Source organism: Mustela erminea, chromosome 9, assembly GCF_009829155.1.
Source record: "Mustela erminea isolate mMusErm1 chromosome 9, mMusErm1.Pri, whole genome shotgun sequence".
Classification (NCBI taxonomy): domain Eukaryota; kingdom Metazoa; phylum Chordata; class Mammalia; order Carnivora; family Mustelidae; genus Mustela; species Mustela erminea.
In genome coordinates, this window is record NC_045622.1 from 61,702,878 (window position 1) to 61,721,512 (window position 18,635).

General features: G+C 42.0%; 1 protein-coding gene across 1 annotated transcript; it reads right to left on the reverse strand.

Annotated features, from left to right (window-relative positions):
* Nucleotides 1–701: 701 nt before the first annotated feature.
* Nucleotides 702–18,187, reverse strand: LOC116600194 (interferon-induced very large GTPase 1-like). The gene is made up of 2 exons (XM_032360315.1): nucleotides 18,157–18,187; nucleotides 702–8,263 (listed from the first exon to the last, which is right to left on the reverse strand). Exon 2 carries the CDS (start codon nucleotides 8,259–8,261, stop codon nucleotides 972–974), a length of 7,290 nt encoding a protein of 2,429 aa, XP_032216206.1. The 5' UTR covers nucleotides 8,262–8,263; nucleotides 18,157–18,187; the 3' UTR covers nucleotides 702–971.
* Nucleotides 18,188–18,635: the final 448 nt, after the last annotated feature.

Genomic DNA, 18,635 nt, shown 5'->3' on the forward strand with positions numbered 1-18,635 from the left:
GTTATTGGTAGCTTACAGTCAAGAACTGTATGTTGGCTGAAATACCCAGATATTTATTCTACAGTAATTTGTAGCAGTCTGCAATGGTTCTGATTTCCTTCTATGAAAATGACTTCTCTGAGACTTTATGTAACAGTCTATATTTTAAAATATAAACATTCTGAATAATAGTTTAAAATTTGCAGTGGATACTTTAAATGGATTTTATTTTTATGTGTGTTCATATATTTTAGTAATTTTTTTTTTTGGTTTTCTTGCCTTTATTCTTTTTTTTTCATTTATTTATTTTCAGCATAACAGTATCATTATTTTTTCACCACACCGAGTGCTCCATGCAATCCATGCCCTCTATAGTACCCACCACCTGGTACCCTGACCTCCCACCCCACCGCCACTTCAAACCCCTCAGATTGTTTTTCAGAGTCCACAGTCTCTCATGATTCACCTCCCCTTCCAATTTACCCTAACTCCCTTCTCTCTTACTCCCCATGTCCTCCATGCTTTTTGTTATGCTCCACAAATAAGTGAAACCATATGATAATTGACTCTCTCTGCTTGACTTATTTCACTCAGCATAATCTCTTCCAGTCCCATCCATGTTGCTACAAAAGTTGGGTATTCGTCCTTTCTGATGGAGGCATAATACTCCATAGTGTATATGGACCACATCTTCCCCAATGTTTATAGCAGCAATGGCCATGGTCGCCAAACTGTGGAAAGAACCAAGATGCCCTTCAATGGACAGTAATTGTTTTTTAAACCAGAATGAATTGAGGCAAAGAAGAATGAAGTCTTTTCACAGGGAATCTTCAACTCTTAAAATGTTAGTTGACTTATTTTTAGATTTTTCATTTGAAAAAAGGAAATAATGAGGATTCCTTTTGTGAGAAGAAGGTATTTTAGGATTGTCCAAATCCCCAAATAGGGACACTTTTGTTCAGATACTGGGGCTCTTCTGTGGTCATTGAATTTTACTGTTTTTTCAAGTCATCAAGTACATCCTGCTTTTTGATTTGGGCCCATGCATCAGGGATTTCACCTTTGTTTTTAAAATTTCCCTGATACATTGCTTCTAGGTTTGATCTGAAGTGAGAGACAAACCATTTCCAGTATGGCTGGGTGGATGAGTCTGGGGTGATGCTCCACATGGCATAGTCCCCTCCTGCCTCTCGATAGTTCTTGAAAGGGATTTTCCAGTCATCTCGCAAAACCAATGAAAGATTACTTGCTACCAGATTAGTACAGCAATCAATAACAAAATCGTCTGTTTTATAAAAACAGATTCCATTGACAACCTGAGGACGGTGGAAGGGAACACTATGGTCTCCTTCATGTGTAGGGATTGTGTTTGTACAAATTGCTCTACAAAAGGGACACTGTTTCCAGCAGCCACAGAGATGTTCAGAGAGCATTTTCTCAATTTGAGGAACCATTTCTTGTTCCAAAACAGTCAAACAGTTCTGTTCTACTCTCTTCATTGTGGGATCCAAAGCTTCACTCATAGCTTCCTTGAGAAACTCAGTATCTTTTATCTCCTGGTGTTCAATGCTTATCAGATCTTTCCGTGGGAAGATCAGATTACTCCCCAGTTGATCACAGAACAAATCCAACCACTCAGACACAGTGCTGCTTTTGTCTTTAGCTCTTTTTATGGATTCATGAATAGCAGAGAGGATGGCATTCTTGATATCATCTAAACTCATTTTTAAGAAAGTCCTTATTTTTTCACTTCCCTGGTCTGAACAATATGTTTCAATATGCTTTTTAATGTAATTCCTAAAAAATGATTTTGAATCATGAAGGTAACTCCAGTAATTATCAAAATTTTCTTCTTCGGCCAGAGAAATGAGAATATGTTTCTCCAGGTTAGCCCTGTTTCCGTTGAATGCGGGGCAAGTAGATCGTATGTCCCCAGCAATTCTGGGGGCCGTTTTTTCCCATATGGTGTTGGAGACAGCCGGACTCAGTTTCTGCCACAGAAAATCAACAAATGTTTTGACTGAGGTTGCTCCTTGACACGAGATTTTAAAACTCATGAAGAAATCCTCTTTCTTGCTTTTCAGGTAGTTTACAGGATCATTTGCACTCTTGAATGCCTTATGCATCTCCCTAAAATTTTCTGATGCTTTTTGGAATAAACACAAAGATAAGTCAATTTCATATTTACTTGTAAATGTATATCTTCCCTCGGTCAGTGCAGATTTCACTTCCTCATCTATTATTCTCAGGATTTCGTGGAAATAACTTGGATTGTAATCATGCCCTTGCTTCTGAATGTTTTCTATCATTTCAGTAAATCTTGAAACAATGCGGTTGGTAGTCATATCTATAGACTTTTTATCAGAGTCCTCTAATTGCCTTTTAATTATGCCACATTTCCAGGTCTTTTGTATATGTTCATCATGTTTGACTTGAAACTTTTCTCTGGTTTTTCTTTTTACTTTGTCCACAATATTTGTCTCCTTTTTGAAATACTCCAAAAGGATGTTTTCAGAATCCACATCAATATCAGGCTCTGTGACTGGAGGTGAAGTTGAGGACACAGCATAGACCCATGTTCCCCAAAGCTGATTGAAATTATCATGTAGTTCTTCCTCACTAAGTTCTGTGCCTTTTATAGTTAAAGCCCACTGTCGGCTTTTTTCTAATAATTCCTTTTCATAACATGACTTTTTCTTGTCCAATTTTTCTTGACTTTTCTTAAAAATAATAAGTTCATCGACTTTTTTTTGGGTGTCTGAAATAAGTGCCTCTTTAAGCTGTAGTAGCTTATTTTCAAAATTTGCTTTCCACTGAATCAGTATTTCACTGTCTGGATCTTCATTAAAATATTTTTCAAGTTCTTTCTTGATGGCTTCATATTTTTCTGTGACTGGAGCCTCAAGTGTGCTTCTTCTGAATGTCTGGATTTGTCCATTCTGAATCTGGTTGATCAGCTTGTTCTGCAAGCCCAGCATATGACTCCTCAGCTCCCAGGTCCAGGAGTTATACATGGTTTCCAGTTTGCTCATGGCCATGACTTCTTGTGTATTCCTAAAACTAAAAATAAAGTTCTCACACACCAGGGCTCTCCACAAATCTTGAACTCGGAATTTTATATCTGATATCTTCATGATGCCTCCCCTACATTCTTGTTTAGCTGTCAGAAGAATTCTGTTTTTCAGTTCCTGGACATTGTGACTGTAGCGAGGATTTGGAGGGGCCATTGGAGGATTGCCATCCCAGAGGTGAGCAAAGTAGTAGACGTGAGTATTGACATCAAACTTAATGACATCACTAAAGCAGGTTACCTCTGAGCACTGTTCCTGTTCAGCTGCTGTTGCTGCCATTTCATCTAGTCTCTGTTCCAGCCGCCTTCGTCCTTCCATATTTTGGTCTTTAGCTGTAATTTCTCCCACATTCTGATGGACAAAAAGGCAACTTGGGGAGATTTTTACTTGTTTCATCCTCAGAAAGGCTTGGACAACTATTTGTAGAATATCTTGCATTTCTGATGGATTTTCCCCAAAAATATTGATCAGAGTCAAGTTTCCAAGGCCAATCACAAAGGTTGCCAACTCATTGTCATGGTTCTGGGATTTGTTGCTGAGTTCTGGGGCCCGAAGTCCTTCTGTGTCCACAACAAGCACAAAGTCAAAGCCGAGTTCCTTTGAGAACGTCTCCTCCACCTTCAGGAGCTGCATGTAGGCCCCCCGGGTACACCTCCCAGCACTGACAGTGAACTGTAGTCCGAAAAGGGCATTCAGCAGGGTGGACTTCCCTGAGCTCTGCAGGCCAAGGACAGAGAGAACAAACAGCCGTTTGTCTCCAAGTTTCTCAGAGACCTTGTCAAAAATAGCTGCTACCCACTTTAGAGGCACATATGAAGCATCCCCATCCATCAGCTCAATAGGAATACCAGATATCATTAGATCTGCAGCAATCTGGGGAAGGGAGAGAAAAAGCGTATCTTTGGTGGAAAAAATTTCTTCCAGAGCTTCATACATCTGGCTTATTTCTCTGAGAATCTGCTCAGTTCCCAAGGTGCAGTCACTAATCTCTGCAGAAATAGCTTCTATGTCATTTTGCCACTGTTTCAGGGAGGGGTTTTCTGGTACTTTTTGTTTTTCTGTTTGTACCTGGGAGCACAAAGCCTTTTTCTTTTCATTCAGTTTTTCCAAGTGACCTGCCATCAGGTTCTCCAAAAACACACCCAGCCACTGTAAGAAGTAGAGGTTGGTATGAATTTCTGAACGTTTTTGGATAATTTCAAGGACAGAATGCATGAACTCATTGGGAGGAAAGGCTTTGTTCAATTGTTGACTCCGTATTCTTTGTTTATCTGCCTCGACTTCACTCTTGTGTTGTTCAATGCTCTGATTTCCCTTTTCCCTCAGGTGATAGAGTTCTTTGTCCTTCTTACACCAAAGATGCCACAGTCGTCCCTGAAGGGGTAGTAATTTTTCTTTCATCTGAGATACTGGCATATCTCCTAGTAGGGCCATGAGAACCTCTGCCTTCTCTTTGGCTTCCTTACAGTCACTCTGGTCTTCATCAATAAGAAATCCTTGCTTGCGTGCAATCTGGGCACAGTCCTCTAAGCTAAAAGCAGTGTGAGAGAGCTCCAGCAAATCTCTGATTGTAGTTTTGAGCTCCTCTGTTAATTCTGCCTCATTTCGATTCCTGATCCCAATTCTCACTCTTTGGCCAGAAGTATTGGCCATGGTTTTTGCTTTGTTATCAAGCAAAAAGATCAAAGGTTTTGGTAGCTGACACAGGCCATGGACAAGTTTTCGGTTTTCGGTATTGTCTTCAGAAGTTGCCATGAGCACCACAATGACGGAAGAGATCTCCTGCAGGAAGGCGAGCTGCTTCTCATGGTCCTTGGCATCTCCATGAAGATTGGTGAAGGTCAAACATTTGTCAAAGCTGTCCTCATCTTCCCCCCCAGGACAATACCAGCAGATTTCTACTACACCCTCCATCAAGAGACAGTCTTTGCTGCTCCCCCTGCAATGGCGATGAAAAAATATATCATATTTACGTTTACTGAGGAGAGAGTTCATGATCTGAGATTTGGAAGCAGAGAAGCCCTTTCCAACTCTAATAAAGGACACAATGGGAGTAGGGACACGACACATCTGCTGATTGTTGTAATTGTTCTTCTCTTTTGATGATTTCCCTGCTTGCTGCCAGCTTCTCCTAATTTGGCTGAGAGACCAGAGAGAGTATTCAATCTGAGAATTGCAGGGATTAGGTACAAGCAGTGGGAGGGCAAACTGACAAATGGCAAGTTTGGACAGAATATATTGTCTGGCATAATCATCTGTACAGTGAAGAACTGCCATCTGAATATCCATAGGGTGAATATGGGACCTGGGATGAGTGGCTGAAGGGTTAGCGGGACTATCACTCTCTTCAAATATGTCTTCATATGGATCAAAAGCCTCATTTTTCTGATTTGAGGCACTTGGATGGACTTGCTTCTCTGTGTTTCCATCGTCTTTGAAGACCAGGTATCTCAGCCCATAATCCAGCATTAGTAGCTTCTGCAGGAAGTAGAAGGGAAGCTCCTGCTCCGAACTGGGCTGGGTGTTGTACACAGAAGTCTTGTGGATCATGTGGAAGGTAGCTCTGCTCATCCTTTTTGGGTAGCAGTGTCCCAGGCCTAGACGCTGGAGTAATTCTAAGAAGGCTTCATTTTCTATGGCCTCCAATTTGTTGCTTTCATTATCATGTGGTTCACGAGGAGGTTCCTTTTCAGGGAAGATACTTCTCAAATGTTTTCTCACATCATCTATTTGCAAGGAAGACATGGTGGCCTCATAATTCCCATCTATGAGAAATCTCAAGTCTTTCTCTAGGTTTTCCCAATCATGATCTGCTCCAGGTTTGGTGAGGATATGTTCAACTTCTTTAGACAAGGATTGTCCCATGTGCTGTCTTAGAAGTGTCAAGCGTTGTGTTTTCTCCTTTGGAGAAAGAGCTGTGACTCCAACAGTGACTGTCAGACCTGTGAGCAGCAGGAATGCCTGAGCCCTATAGCTGCAAATATTTTTGAGATTCTGGTATTTATCATGGGCAGTTTGCATTTCTTGCAGCAGGAAGTTCAGCTCCTCACATCCCAGAAGATACTGAAAAGTATTGTTTACCATGTGATAACCTGCACCCACTGCGACAGAAAGTAGCAAGAGCTGTACGTCTGCCTGCTCTGTTTCTTGCAGGTAATTCAAGAAGCATTGTAGAGACTGGCTGACCTCATAAGTGGCCTTTCTTTGTGCTTCTTCCACTATTTCTGGGCTCTCAGATTTGGCCTTTTCTTCCATGAAGTCATTTTTGGTTTCTTTCAAGATTTTAATGAATTCAGAAAATTGGGAGATATTGACTTGCTTCTGCTCCAGCTCTGATGAGAAGATCCACCGCATGATGGATTGAGCCCGAGGAAACTTCGTCACACTATAAATGTGAGGATCCAAAAGGCTGCGCAACTGAGATTTAATAAATTTTGTTTTATAAGTGGAAGATCTTTTGCAGAAGTTGACAATGTTTACCAGAAAATTTTGTAGATCCCTATCTGTAAGGCATATGTTAATCCAAGTGTCATAAGATTTTATTTTGTGAGTCAACATCTGCATGAAATTTATCAGTTTTTTAAGTTGCTCTTCAGGATCAGATACCTCCCAGGATTTCACATCCTCTAGGAAAACCCTAGCCTCCTTCACATTACTGAGTAATTCCTCTCCACTCTGGATCTGGGTAGTCAGTCCAGTCAGAGCAGTGTAGTTGTCTTTCAGGCAGATAGCTACCTGAAAAGGATCCTTAAAATCACTTCTGTGGCTGGAGAGGATGATGTCCCAAATGGGCACCAGATGAATTCCCCGGTCAATGACACACCAAGTTTGATTACTGGCAACTAGGCCAGCTTTCCACTGGAAAAGGTCATTTGCTTCTGGTGGGCCCCCTGTCTGGGCCACAGATAACTGGATTTGTGTTTGGAGATTTTGGAAGCTTGTGCTCTGAGAGTTCATTTTTGAATGAGAGTCTGTCACGTCCACACCTGCAGCAACTCGCATTCCAAAGCCACTGTAGCTACCCCTGATATAAATATCCAGGACCTCTGCTGACTGCTGTTTCACTTCTGCCAGTTGCTCACTTTGGAAACCCTCTGAAATGGCTTTCCACCAGTAGATTCCTCCCAGGTGCAGAGCGCCCTGATTAGCATGAGAACCAAACCTATTGAAGAAGGCCTCTGTCCTGGACTTCAGTAAGAAGAGTCTGTCTGGGCCTGCAGCCTGACCCAGAAGGTCTTCAATGCATTTTAATTCTTGCAGAGCAGCCTTGGATAACTGGAGCTGATCAATGGGAAAGCGGCAGGAAGCCAGTGGGATATAGCTGAACTTGGTTGAGCAAAAATAAGTGTGCTCAGAATGTGATTGTTGGGTTTTCTTAGACTCTGAATGTTTGCTGTGATGTACACTAGCTTCTAGGCTAAATCCCCAACCTTGACCTTTGGCTGCGGTAGCTGCACTGAAGCCTAGCTTCTCTATAGTCTGGGTGAACATGGCTTCTGCTTGAGAAGATGTAAACTCCTTTGTTTCCATCCGTGTGCTCTGCTCAGGGCCAAAGAGTGAGAACTCCTTTGGGACACTGAGTAGCTCTTCTCTCGTCTCTATCAGACCCCTTCGGTCGCTGGTTTTGTAAATTCCCTGCAGGGCCAACCCTCCAGATGCCCATCTCACCAGATCTCTGTCTGGGAGATTTTGCCTGTGAGATAGCATCCCCTCCATGAGGTTGAGTTGTTTCTCAATGTTTTCCATGACTTCTTTTAGGGACATTTGCGGAGGTGGCCAGTATTCTTCAGGGATCTCCATTGCCTGCCTCAGCTCTGCCTCTCTTTTCCTCACTGCTTCATCCTGTTGCTGCCTCCCTTCTGACAGCAAGTCTTTTAGCTCCCGCAGTGCCTGCTTTGCCTGCTTCTGCATTTTCTTTCTCTTTTCCAACTGTGACTCCCCTGACTCTGAATGACTATTTGAGTGTGACAGTTTAAGAAGCATCTCCAGGGCTTTTTCCTCCCAGGAATGTCGTGCTTGGGATTTGAGGTTCTGGAGGTCTTTTTCTTCCAGGTGTTGTAAGGCCTGGGCACAGGTCACACCTAGTTGTTCCTGCAGCTTGGGCAACCAGTACTCAAGTGCTAGTCCTACTTCTGTCAGCATCTCTTGTAGATCATGGCTTCTTTTGCCTCTGACCAGGGGCTCATCGGGGGTGGACTTTGCCGTGGCCATGTCTGTGGAAGAAAAGTTACTCAGTTAGCCTGTGTCATGACCTTAGGAAGTATTAGCCATATGGCCTGAAGGGTGAGTGTACTAAAGATGTCGGTCTTGGAAGCTTTTTCATGTCCTCCTTGCATTCTTCCAACAAATATATTCTGTTAACATTGCTTCTTAATATATATATATTTTGAAAGGCATCTTTGTGGGTATTCTCAACATAAATTGTTTTTTAGTTACCAGGGTGAGATACCACTTAATACTCTGGCTTTTGGTATTTCTTGTTACACAGAATTCGTTGCATGGAGAGCACTAAACTGAGGATTGGAGTTTGGAAATATGTATGAGTTTGATAGCTTAATGTTTGTTTTAAAAACAAGAGCAACCATAAAAACGAATGGAATCCTGCCATTTGCAAGGATCTGGATGGAGTTAGAGAGTATGATGCTAATCAAAATAAGTCAGTTGAGGAAGACAAATACCATATATGAGTTCAGTGATACTTGGAATTTAAGAAACGAAGCAGAGGAACAGAGAGGGGAAAAAGAGAGGCAAGCCAGAAAACAGACTGTTAACTATACAGAATGAAGTAAGGATTACTGGAGGGGAGGTAGAATGGCAGATGGGTTAAATGGGTGATGGAGATTAAGGAGGGAGCTTGTGATAAGCACTGAGCATTGTATGGAAGTGATAAATCACTAAATTCTATACCTGAAACTAATTTTACACTGTATGTTAACTAAATGGAATTTAAATAAAAATTGGAAACAAAAAATATTTGCTAGGAAATAGAAACAAAAAGCCAAAAACTAAGCTGTGTTAGTTTCCTGTGTTAGTTTTTGTCAAAGCTGTGTTGAATAGTTTCTTTAGATTGAGTTTATTCTCTTTTCTTGAAGTGGACCTATATTGCTATAAACTTTCCTCCCAGAACTGCTTTTGCTACATCCCAAAGATTTTAATGATAGTGTTTTATTTATTTATTTATTTAAATTAGTCTCCAGCTGGTTTTAAAATTTCCTCTTTGGTTTCTTCATTGACCCATTGATTGTTTAGTAGCATGTTATTTAGCCTCCGCTTGTTTAGGTTTCTTTCAGGTTTTTCCTTGTAATTGATTTTTAGTTTCATACTGTCATGGTCAGAATAAATGTTTGGTATGATTTTAATTTTTAATTTATTGAGATTTGTTTATTGAGGTCTGTGTCGTGATCTATTTTGGAGAACATTCCATGTACACTGGAAAAGAATGAGAATTCTGCTGTTTTTGGATGAAATGCTCTGTGTATATCTGTTAAGTCCATCTGGCCTAAGGTGATGTTCAAGGCCATGTTTTTTTTAAATTAAATTAATTTATTTATTTTCAGAAAAACAGTATTCATTATTTTTTCACCACACCGAGTGCTCCATGCAATCTGTGCCCTCTATAATACCCACCACCTGGTACCCCAACCTCCGACTCCCTCGCCACTTCAAACCCATCAGATTGTTTTTCAGAGTCCATAGTCTCTCATAATTCACCTCCCCTTCCAATTTACCCCAACTCCCTTCTCCTCTCTAATACCCCTTGTCTTCCATGCTATTTGTTATACTCCACAAATAAGTGAAACCATATGATAATTGACTCTCTCTGCTTGACTTATTTCACTCAACCTAATCTCTTCCAGTCCCATCCATGTTGCTACAAAAGTTGGGTATTCATCCTTTCTGATGGAGGCATAATACTCCATAGTGTATATGGACCACATCTTCCTTATTCATTCGTCTGTTGAAGGGCATCTTGGTTCTTTCCATGGTTTGGCGACCGTGGCCATTGCTGCTATAAACATTGGGGTACAGATAGCCCTTCTTTTCACGACATCTGTATCTCTGGGGTAAATACCCAGGAGTGCAATTGCAGGGTCATAGGGAAGTTCTATTTTTAATTCCTTGAGGAATCTCCACACTGTTCTCCAAAGTGGCTGCGCCAACTTGCATTCCCACCAACAGTGTAAGAGGGTTCCCCTTTCTCCACATCCCCTCCAACACATGTTGTTTCCTGTTTTGTTAATTTTGGCCATTCTAACTGGTGTAAGGTGATATCTCAATGTGGTTTTAATTGGAATCTCCCTGAGGGCTAGTGATGATGAACATTTTTTCATGTGTCTGATAGCTATTTGTATGTCTTGATTGGAGAAGTGTCTGTTCATATCTTCTGCCCATTTTTTGATATGATTGCCTGTTTTGTGTGTGTTGAGTTTGAGGAGTTCATTATAGATCCTGGATATCAACCTTTTGTCTGTACTGTCATTTGCAAATATCTTCTCCCATTCTGCGGGTTGCCTCTTTGTTTTTTTGACTGTGTCCTTTGCTGTGCAGAAGCTTTTGATTTTGATGAAGTCCCAAAAGTTTATTTTCGCTTTTGTTTCCTTTGCCTTTGGAGACATATCTTGAAAGAAGTTGCTGTAGCTGATATCGAAGAGATTACTGCCTATGCTCTCCTCTAGGATTCTGATGGATTCCTGTCTCACGTTGAGGTCTTTTACCCATTTTGAGTTTATCTTTGTGTATGGTGTAAGAGAATGATTGAGTTTCATTCTTCTACATATAGCTGTCCAGTTTTCCCAGCAGCATTTATTGAAGAGACTGTCTTTTTTCCACTGTGTGTTTTTTCCTGTTCTGTCGAAGATTAATTGACCATAGGGTTGAAGGTCCATATCTGGGCTCTCTACTCCGTTCCACTGGTCTATGTGTCTGTTTTCATGCCAGTACCATGCTGCCTTGGTGATCACAGCTTTGTAATAAAGCTTAAAATCAGGTAACGTGATGCCCCCAGTTTTATTTTTGTTTTTCAACATTTCCTTAGCGATTCGGGGTCTCTTCTGATTCCATACAAATTTTTGGATTTTTTGCTCCAGCTCTTTGAAGAATACCGGTGAAATTTTGATTGGAATGGCATTAAAAGTATAGATTGCTCTAGGCAGTATAGACATTTTAACAATGTTTATTCTTCCGATCCAAGAGCATGGAATGGTCTTCCATCTTTTTGTGTCATCTTCAATTTCTTTCATGAGTGTTCTGTAGTTCCTCAAGTACAGATCCTTTACCTCTTTGGTTAGGTTTATTCCCAGGTATCTTATGGTTCTTGGTGCTTTAGTAAATGGAATCGATTCTCTAATTTCCCTTTCTGTATTTTCATTGTTAGTGTATAAGAAAGCCACTGATTTCTGTACATTGACTTTGTACCTGCCACGTTGCTGAATTGCTGTATGAGTTCTAGTAGTTTGGGGGTGGAGTCTTTTGGGGATTCCATATAAAGAATCATGTCATCTGTGAATAGAGAGAGTTTGACTTCTTCATTGCCAATTTGGATACCTTTTATTTCTCTTTGTTGTCTGATTGCTGTTGCTAGGACTTCTAATACTATGTTGAACAAGAGTGGTGAAAGTGGGCATCCTTGTCTCGTTCCTGATCTCAACGGGAAGGCTGCAAGCTTTTTCCCATTGAGGATGATATTTGCTGTGGGTCTTTCATAGATAGATTTGATGAGGTTCAGGAATGTTCCCTCTCTCGCTATACTTTGAAGCATTTTAATCAGGAACGGATGCTGGAATTTGTCAAATGCTTTTTCTGCATCAATTGAGAGGACCATGTGTTTCTTCTCTCTTCTCATATTAATTTGTTGTATCACATTGATTGATTTGTGAATGTTGAACCATCCTTGTAGCCCAGGGATGAATCCCACCTGATCATGGTAGATAATCTTTTTAATGTGCTGTTGGATCCTCTTGGCTAGGATCTTGTTAAGAATCTTAGCATCCATATTCATCAGTGATATTGGCCTGAAATTCTCCTTTTTGGTAAGGTCTTTGCCTGGTTTGGGGATCAGGGTAATGCTGGCTTCATAGAAAGAGTCTGGAATTTTCCTTCTGCTTCAATTTTTTGAAACAGCTTCAGGAGAATAGATGTTTTTCTTCTTTGAAAGTTTGGTAGAATTCCCCAGGGGATCCGTCAGGTCCTGGGCTCTTGTTTTTTGGGAGGTTTTTGATCACTGCTTCATTCTCGTTACTAGATATCAGTCTATTCAGGTTCTCAATTTCTTCCTGGTTCAATTTTGGTAGTTTATATTTTTCTAGGAATGCATCCATTTCATCTAGGTTGCTAAGCTTATTGGCATATAACTGTTGATCATAACTTCTGATGATTGTTTCTACTTCCTTGGTGTTCGTTGTGGTCTCTCCCTTTTCATTCATAATTTTATGAATTTGGGCTTTCTCTCTTTTCTTTTGGATTAGTGTGGCCAATGGTTTATCAATCTTATTGATTCTTTAAAAAAACCAGCTTCTAGTTTCATTGATACGTTCTACTGTATCTCTGGTTTCTACCTCATTGATCTCAGCTCTAATCCTGATGATTTCCCTTCTTATGTGTGGAGTTGGTTTGATTTGTTGTTGAGTCTCCAGTTCTTTAAGGTGTAGAGACAGCTGCTGTGTTCTGGATTTTTCAATTTTTTGAGGGAGGCTTGGATGGTTATGTATTCCTCCCTTAGGACCGCCTTTGCTGTATCCCATAGGTTTTGGACCAAAGTGTCTTCATTGTCATTGGTTTACATGAATTGTTTCAGTTCTTTTTTGATCTCCTTGTTGATCCAAGCATTCTTAACCAAGGTGGCCTTTAGCTTCCAGGTGTTTGAGTTCCTTCTGAACTTTTTCTTGTGATTGAGCTCCAGTTTCAAAGCATTGTGATCTGAGAATATGCAGGGAATAATCTCAGTCTTTTGATATCGGTTGAGTGCTGATTTGTGACCCAGTATGTGGTCTATTCTTGAGAAGGTTCCCTGTGCACTTGAGAAGAATGAGTATTCTGTTGTTTTAGGGTGGAATGTTCTGTATATATCTATGATGTCCATCTGATCCAATGTGTCATTCAATGCTCTTGTTTCTTTATTGATTTTCTGCTTCGATGATCTGTCTATTTCTGAGAGAGCTGTGTTAAGATCTCCTATGATTAGTGTATTCATATCAATATGACTCTTTATCTTGATTAACAGTTTCTTAATTAATTAGCTGCTCCCATATTGGGAGCATAGATATTTACAATTGTTAGATCATCTTGGTGCATAGTCCCTTTAAGGATTATGTAGTGTCCTTCTGTATCTCTGACTACAGTCTTTAGTTTAAAGTCGAATCTATCTGATATGAGGATCACTACCCCAGCCTTCTTTTGAGGCCCATTGGCATGAAAGATGCTTCTCCATCCCTTCACTTTCAGTCTGGGTGTATCGTTAGGTTCAAAATGGGTCTCTTGTAGACGACATATGGATGGGTCCTGTCGTTTTATCCAGTCTGCAACCCTGTGTCATTTTATGGGCGCATTTAGGCCATTCACATTGAGAGTGATTATTGATAGATACGTTTTTATTGACATCGAGTTACCTTTGAAGTCTTTCTTTCTGTATACTGTCTCTATATTTCTGTTCAATGCTATTCTTAGTATTTTTCCTCTTTTATAGAACCCCCCTTAATATTTCTTGCAGTGTTGGCTTGGTGGTTGCATAGTCTTTTAAGCTTTGCCTATCTTGAAAACTTTTAATCTCTCCATCCATTTTGAATGTCAGTCATGCTGGATAAAGTATTCTTGGCTGCATGTTCTTCTCATTTAGTGCCCTAAATATATCTTGCCAGCCTTTTCTGGCTTTCCAGGACTCTGTGGACAGGTCTGACGTTATTCTGATGGGCTTCCCTCTCTAAGAAAGGAGCCTCTTTGCTCTGGCTGCTCTCAAGAGATTATACCGATAATTATAATTCCTCAATTTGACTATCAGGTGTGATGTTTTTTTGGAATGTATAATCTTGGGTGGAGACCGATCAGCCTTTAGTACATGAACGCTGGTTCCATTCGCGAGATTGAGAAAATTTTCATGAAGGACTTGTTCCACTATATCTTCTAGAGTTCTTTCTTTCTCCTCCCCTTCAGGGATTCCAATAATTCTGACGTTGGAATGCTTCATGGCATCATTTATTTTCCTGATTCTATTTTCGTGGTTTCTAAGCTGATTGTTCAAGGCTTCCTCCTGATCCTTTCTCTCTGTCTGTTTGTCCTCCAGATCACTAATTCTATCTTCTGTTTCAGTTACCCTGGCTTTGAGAGAGTTTAGATTAGATTGGAACTCGTTGAGAGCATTGTGAACCTCCTCCCTGGTAGCTTTAAGCTCCGCCCTAACATTTTGAACATCCTGTCTGGTCGCTTTCAGTTTGGCCCTAATCAATTCCATTTGGTCATCCATGGCTTTCTCCAACCTAGCTATTGCCTGGATAATTGTTAGCCTGAATTCTCTTTCTGACATATTGTCTATGTTGATAGCTGTTAGCTCTGTTGCAGAAGGTCCATCCTGTGTATTTTTCTTCTGTTGGGCATTCCTCCTCCTAGTCATTTTGGTGGGAGATCACTGAACAGATGTAGCTGGATGTATGAACTATGGTGCAGTCAAGGTGCACCCAGGAACACTTCTGAGCAATCAGGATTCACCACCCAAACGAGAGACAAAAGAAAAGAAAAAGAAAAGAAAAAAAAAAAGAAAAGAAAAGAAAAAAAAAGGAAAGAAAAGAAAAAAAAAGGAAAGAAAAGAAAAAAAAGAGAGAGAGAGAGAGAGAGACAGGAAAGAAAGGGAAGATGAAAGCAAAGGTTCAGCTTACATGGGCCCCAAGGTAAGATTTATGAAGTAAACAAACAGAAAGAGTCAAACAAAAAGACTGATACAAGTATATGACAAGAGAAAAAAAATATGCAAATAAAGGAAGAACCTCGTCAAAAAGAACCCCAAGTGTAAGATTTGTATGCTATCAGGACAAACACAAAAACACAGAAACAGTGGTGGAAGAAGAAGATGGGAGAGTGGTTATAAATTCTCAGTGTGTGCGAGGAAGGTTGTTTTGATTCTTCCTGGATGTATCTTGATATCTTTGTTAAAGGACTCAACTTTCCTAAGATAAAGGGGATTAAAAATTGGTTTACCTATAGGGGTAGTATTTATTGGGGAAAGGGGTTTACTTTGAAGTTTAACTCTATATGAATATTAGAGGATAAAAATAAAAAGGATTTAACTAGACTAAACTAAACTAAAATAAAAAAAAGGAATTCAAAAAATAAAAATGCAAAAGAAAAACATAGGTGTATGTATCAAAAAGCTCAGGTTAGAAGGGTATTATGGAATTTGATGTACTGTACAGCTCGCTTTGATGGTAAATAGTTAAAAAAATTACCTATGTGTAAAAAAAAAAAGTTCCGGAATAGTGGGAACAAGTCAACAATACAAGTTTTCCTATGAAGTAGTGGTTGTTCTCTTGTAGTCCTTTTTTTTTTTTTCTTTCTTGGTTTGTTTTCTGGGGGAGGGGCCTGCCACGTGGGTTGTCAGTCAATGATGTTTCCTGAGTTAAGTCCTCCCACCCCCCTCAAGGGGGTGGGCTCTGAGGAAACTGGTTTTTTTCAGGCTTTTGTTCTCTGGCGGTTTTTTGTGTTTGTTCACTTTTTTTCCCTCACCTTAACTGCCTTTGATAGTTTTTGTAGTTTTAGAGGAGAACAAACCACACCCTGATCTCCCTCTCAGAGAGAAGTCTCAGTCTGGGTGCAGAGCCTAAATAAGTTCCTCCTTGGCGGCTGGCAGAGCAGTTTCCAAGTTGAAGACCCTGGGGACTCAGGATCTTTTGCTTGTACCCAAAGCCAAGGCAGTGGTGGCTGTCTGGGAGCTCCCAACCACCAGAGAGGTTCCAAGCAGCGATCGCACACTGAGATTTTCCCGCTGGCCCGGGCTGGGAGTGCCTGGTCTTGCTGGGTCTAATGAGAACGGGGCGCAGGTCCGAAAGCACCAGGCTGGGCTTTTGCGCACCTCTGTCAGGCGAGAGTTTGGGGCATGCAGCTTAGGCTCTGAAACAATGGCGCAGGTCAAAGAGTGCAGGCCGGGCCTTTGTAACTCTCAGGGGAGCATGAGGGACATGCACGTGTATCTCAGACTTTGTAGCAGGGCTCACAGGTTCTGCCAACCAGCGTGGCTCCCATCCCCTCACAGGAGCTAGAAACCACGCATTCTTGGGCGCGCTGGTGGCTTAGGGACCAAGACCTTGTTTCTCCACCGCACTCTTTCTGCCTCAGCGCTGGGGAGGCTGTTCTGAGACTGGGGACTTAAGCCCCTGTCCCTAGCCGCCCAGATTCCCAAATTTCCCTCCGCGATCCTTTGCTCTTTTGGAGTGCTTTCAACCAGTCTCCAAGTCAATGCTGGTCCCCAGACGCAGGGCACTCTCGCTCTTATTGGAGTATTACTTTCCAACCGGTCGCCTCTGGTGGCTCCCTCCCCCTTTGGTTTATCTTCTCACATCAGTCCGCCTTCCGACTCCGCTTTACCTGCCCACTGGCGTCTTCCGCCCCTGTAGAGATCCAGACGTGTATAATTCTGATCTCCGGCTGATTTCATGGGCAAATGGAGTTCTTTGGTAGGTAATCAGCTCACTTTGGGGTACCGGCTGAAAAGGTGCCTCCTCCTACTCCCCCACCATCTTGTCCCCCCTCCCGGAACGAGTGAAAAATAAAAGTTTTCCTATGAAGTAGTGTTTCTTCTCTTGAAGTCCTTTTTCTCTCTCTCTCTCTCTTTTTTTCTTTCTTGGTTTTTTTCTGGGGGAGGGGCCTGCCACGTGGGTTGTCAGGCAACGATGTTTCCTGAGTTAAGTCCTCCCACCCCCCTCAAGGGGGTGGGCTCTGAGGAAACTGGTTTTTTTCAGGCTTTTGTTCTCTGGCGGTTTTTATGTTTGTTCACTTTTTTTTTTTCTCTCACCTTGACCGCTTTTGATGGTTTTTGTAGTTTTAGAGGAAAACAAACCGCACCCTGATCTCCCTCTCAGAGAGAAGCCTCAGTCTGGCTGCAGAGCCTAAATAAGATCCCCCTTGGCCACTGGCAGAGCAGGTTTCAAGTTGCAGACCCTGGGGGTGCAGGATCTTTTGCTTGCACCCAAAGCCAAGGCAGTGGCGGCTGTCTGGGAGCTCCTGACCACCAGAGAGGTTCCAAGCAGCGATCGCACACTGAGATTTTCTGGGAGTGCCTGGTCTTGCTGCGTCTAACAGTGCCCGGCTTGCGCGCACCTCTTTCAGGGCGGCTATGGGTCACGCGCGCATCTCAGGCACTGAGAACGGGGCGCAGGTCCAAAAGCACCAGGCTGGGCTTTTGTGCACCTCTGTCAGGGGAGAGTTTGGGGCCCGCAGCTTAGGCTCTGAAACAATGGCGCAGGTCTAAGAGCGCCGGCCGTGCCTTTGTAACTCTCAGGGGAGCATGAGGGACATGCACGTGTATCTCAGGCTTTGTAGCAGGGCTCACAGGTTCTGCCAACCAGCGTGGCTCCTATCCCCTCACAGGAGCTAGAACCCATGCATTCTTGGGCGCGCTGGTGGCTTAGGGACCAAGACCTGGTTTCTCCGCCGCACTCTCTCTGCCTTAGCGCCGGGGAGGCTGTCCTGGGACCGGGGACTTAAGCCCCTGTCCCTAGCTACCCCGATTCCCACAATTTCCCCCCACGATCCGATCCTTTGCTCTTTTTTTTTTTTTTTTTTAAGATTTTATTTATTTACTTGAGAGAGAGCATGAACGAGGAGAAGGTCAGAGAGAGAAGCAGACTCTCCATGGAGCTAGGAGTCTGATGCGGGACTCGATCCCGGGACTCCAGGATCATGACCTGAGCCGAAGGCAGTCGTCCAACCAACTGAGCCACCCAGGCGTCCCGATCCTTTGCTCTTTTGGAGTGCTTTCAACCAGTCTCCAAGTCAATGCTGGTCCCCAGACGCAGGGCACTCTCGCTCGTATTGGGGTATTACTTTCCAACCGGTCGCCTCTGGTGGCTCCCTCCCCCTTTGGTTTATCTTCAGATATCAGTCCACGGTTCCCACTCCGCTTTACCTGCCCACTGGCGTCTTCTGCCCCTGTAGAGATCCAGACGTGTATAATTCTGATCTCCGGCTGATTTCATGGGCAAATGGAGTTCTTTGGTAGGTAACCAGCTCACTTTGGGGTACAGGCTGAAAAGGCGCCTCCTCCTACTTCCCCGCCATCTTGTCCCCCCTCAAGGCCACTTTTTTATTGATTTTCTATCTGCATGATCCCCTTTAATGTAAGTGGGGTGTTAAATCCCTACTATTATTTATTGTAATTTCTCCCTTTATGTTTATTAATATTTTATTTATATATTTAGGTGCTGTTATGTTGGGTATATAGATATTTAAGTTGTATCTCTTTGTTGTATTTGATCCTTTCATACATAATTACCTTCTATATCTCTTGTTACATTTTGCTTTAAAGTGTATCTTTTCTGAGATAAGCATTGCTATCCCAGGTGTTTAAAATTTTATTATTTTATTTTAATTAAGAGAGAGAAAGGG

Excerpts from the sequence above, each read along its gene's own strand:
- LOC116600194 (XM_032360315.1), bottom strand. The coding sequence starts at position 8,261 with ATGGCCACGGCAAAGTCCACCCCCGATGAGCCCCTGGTCAGAGGCAAA.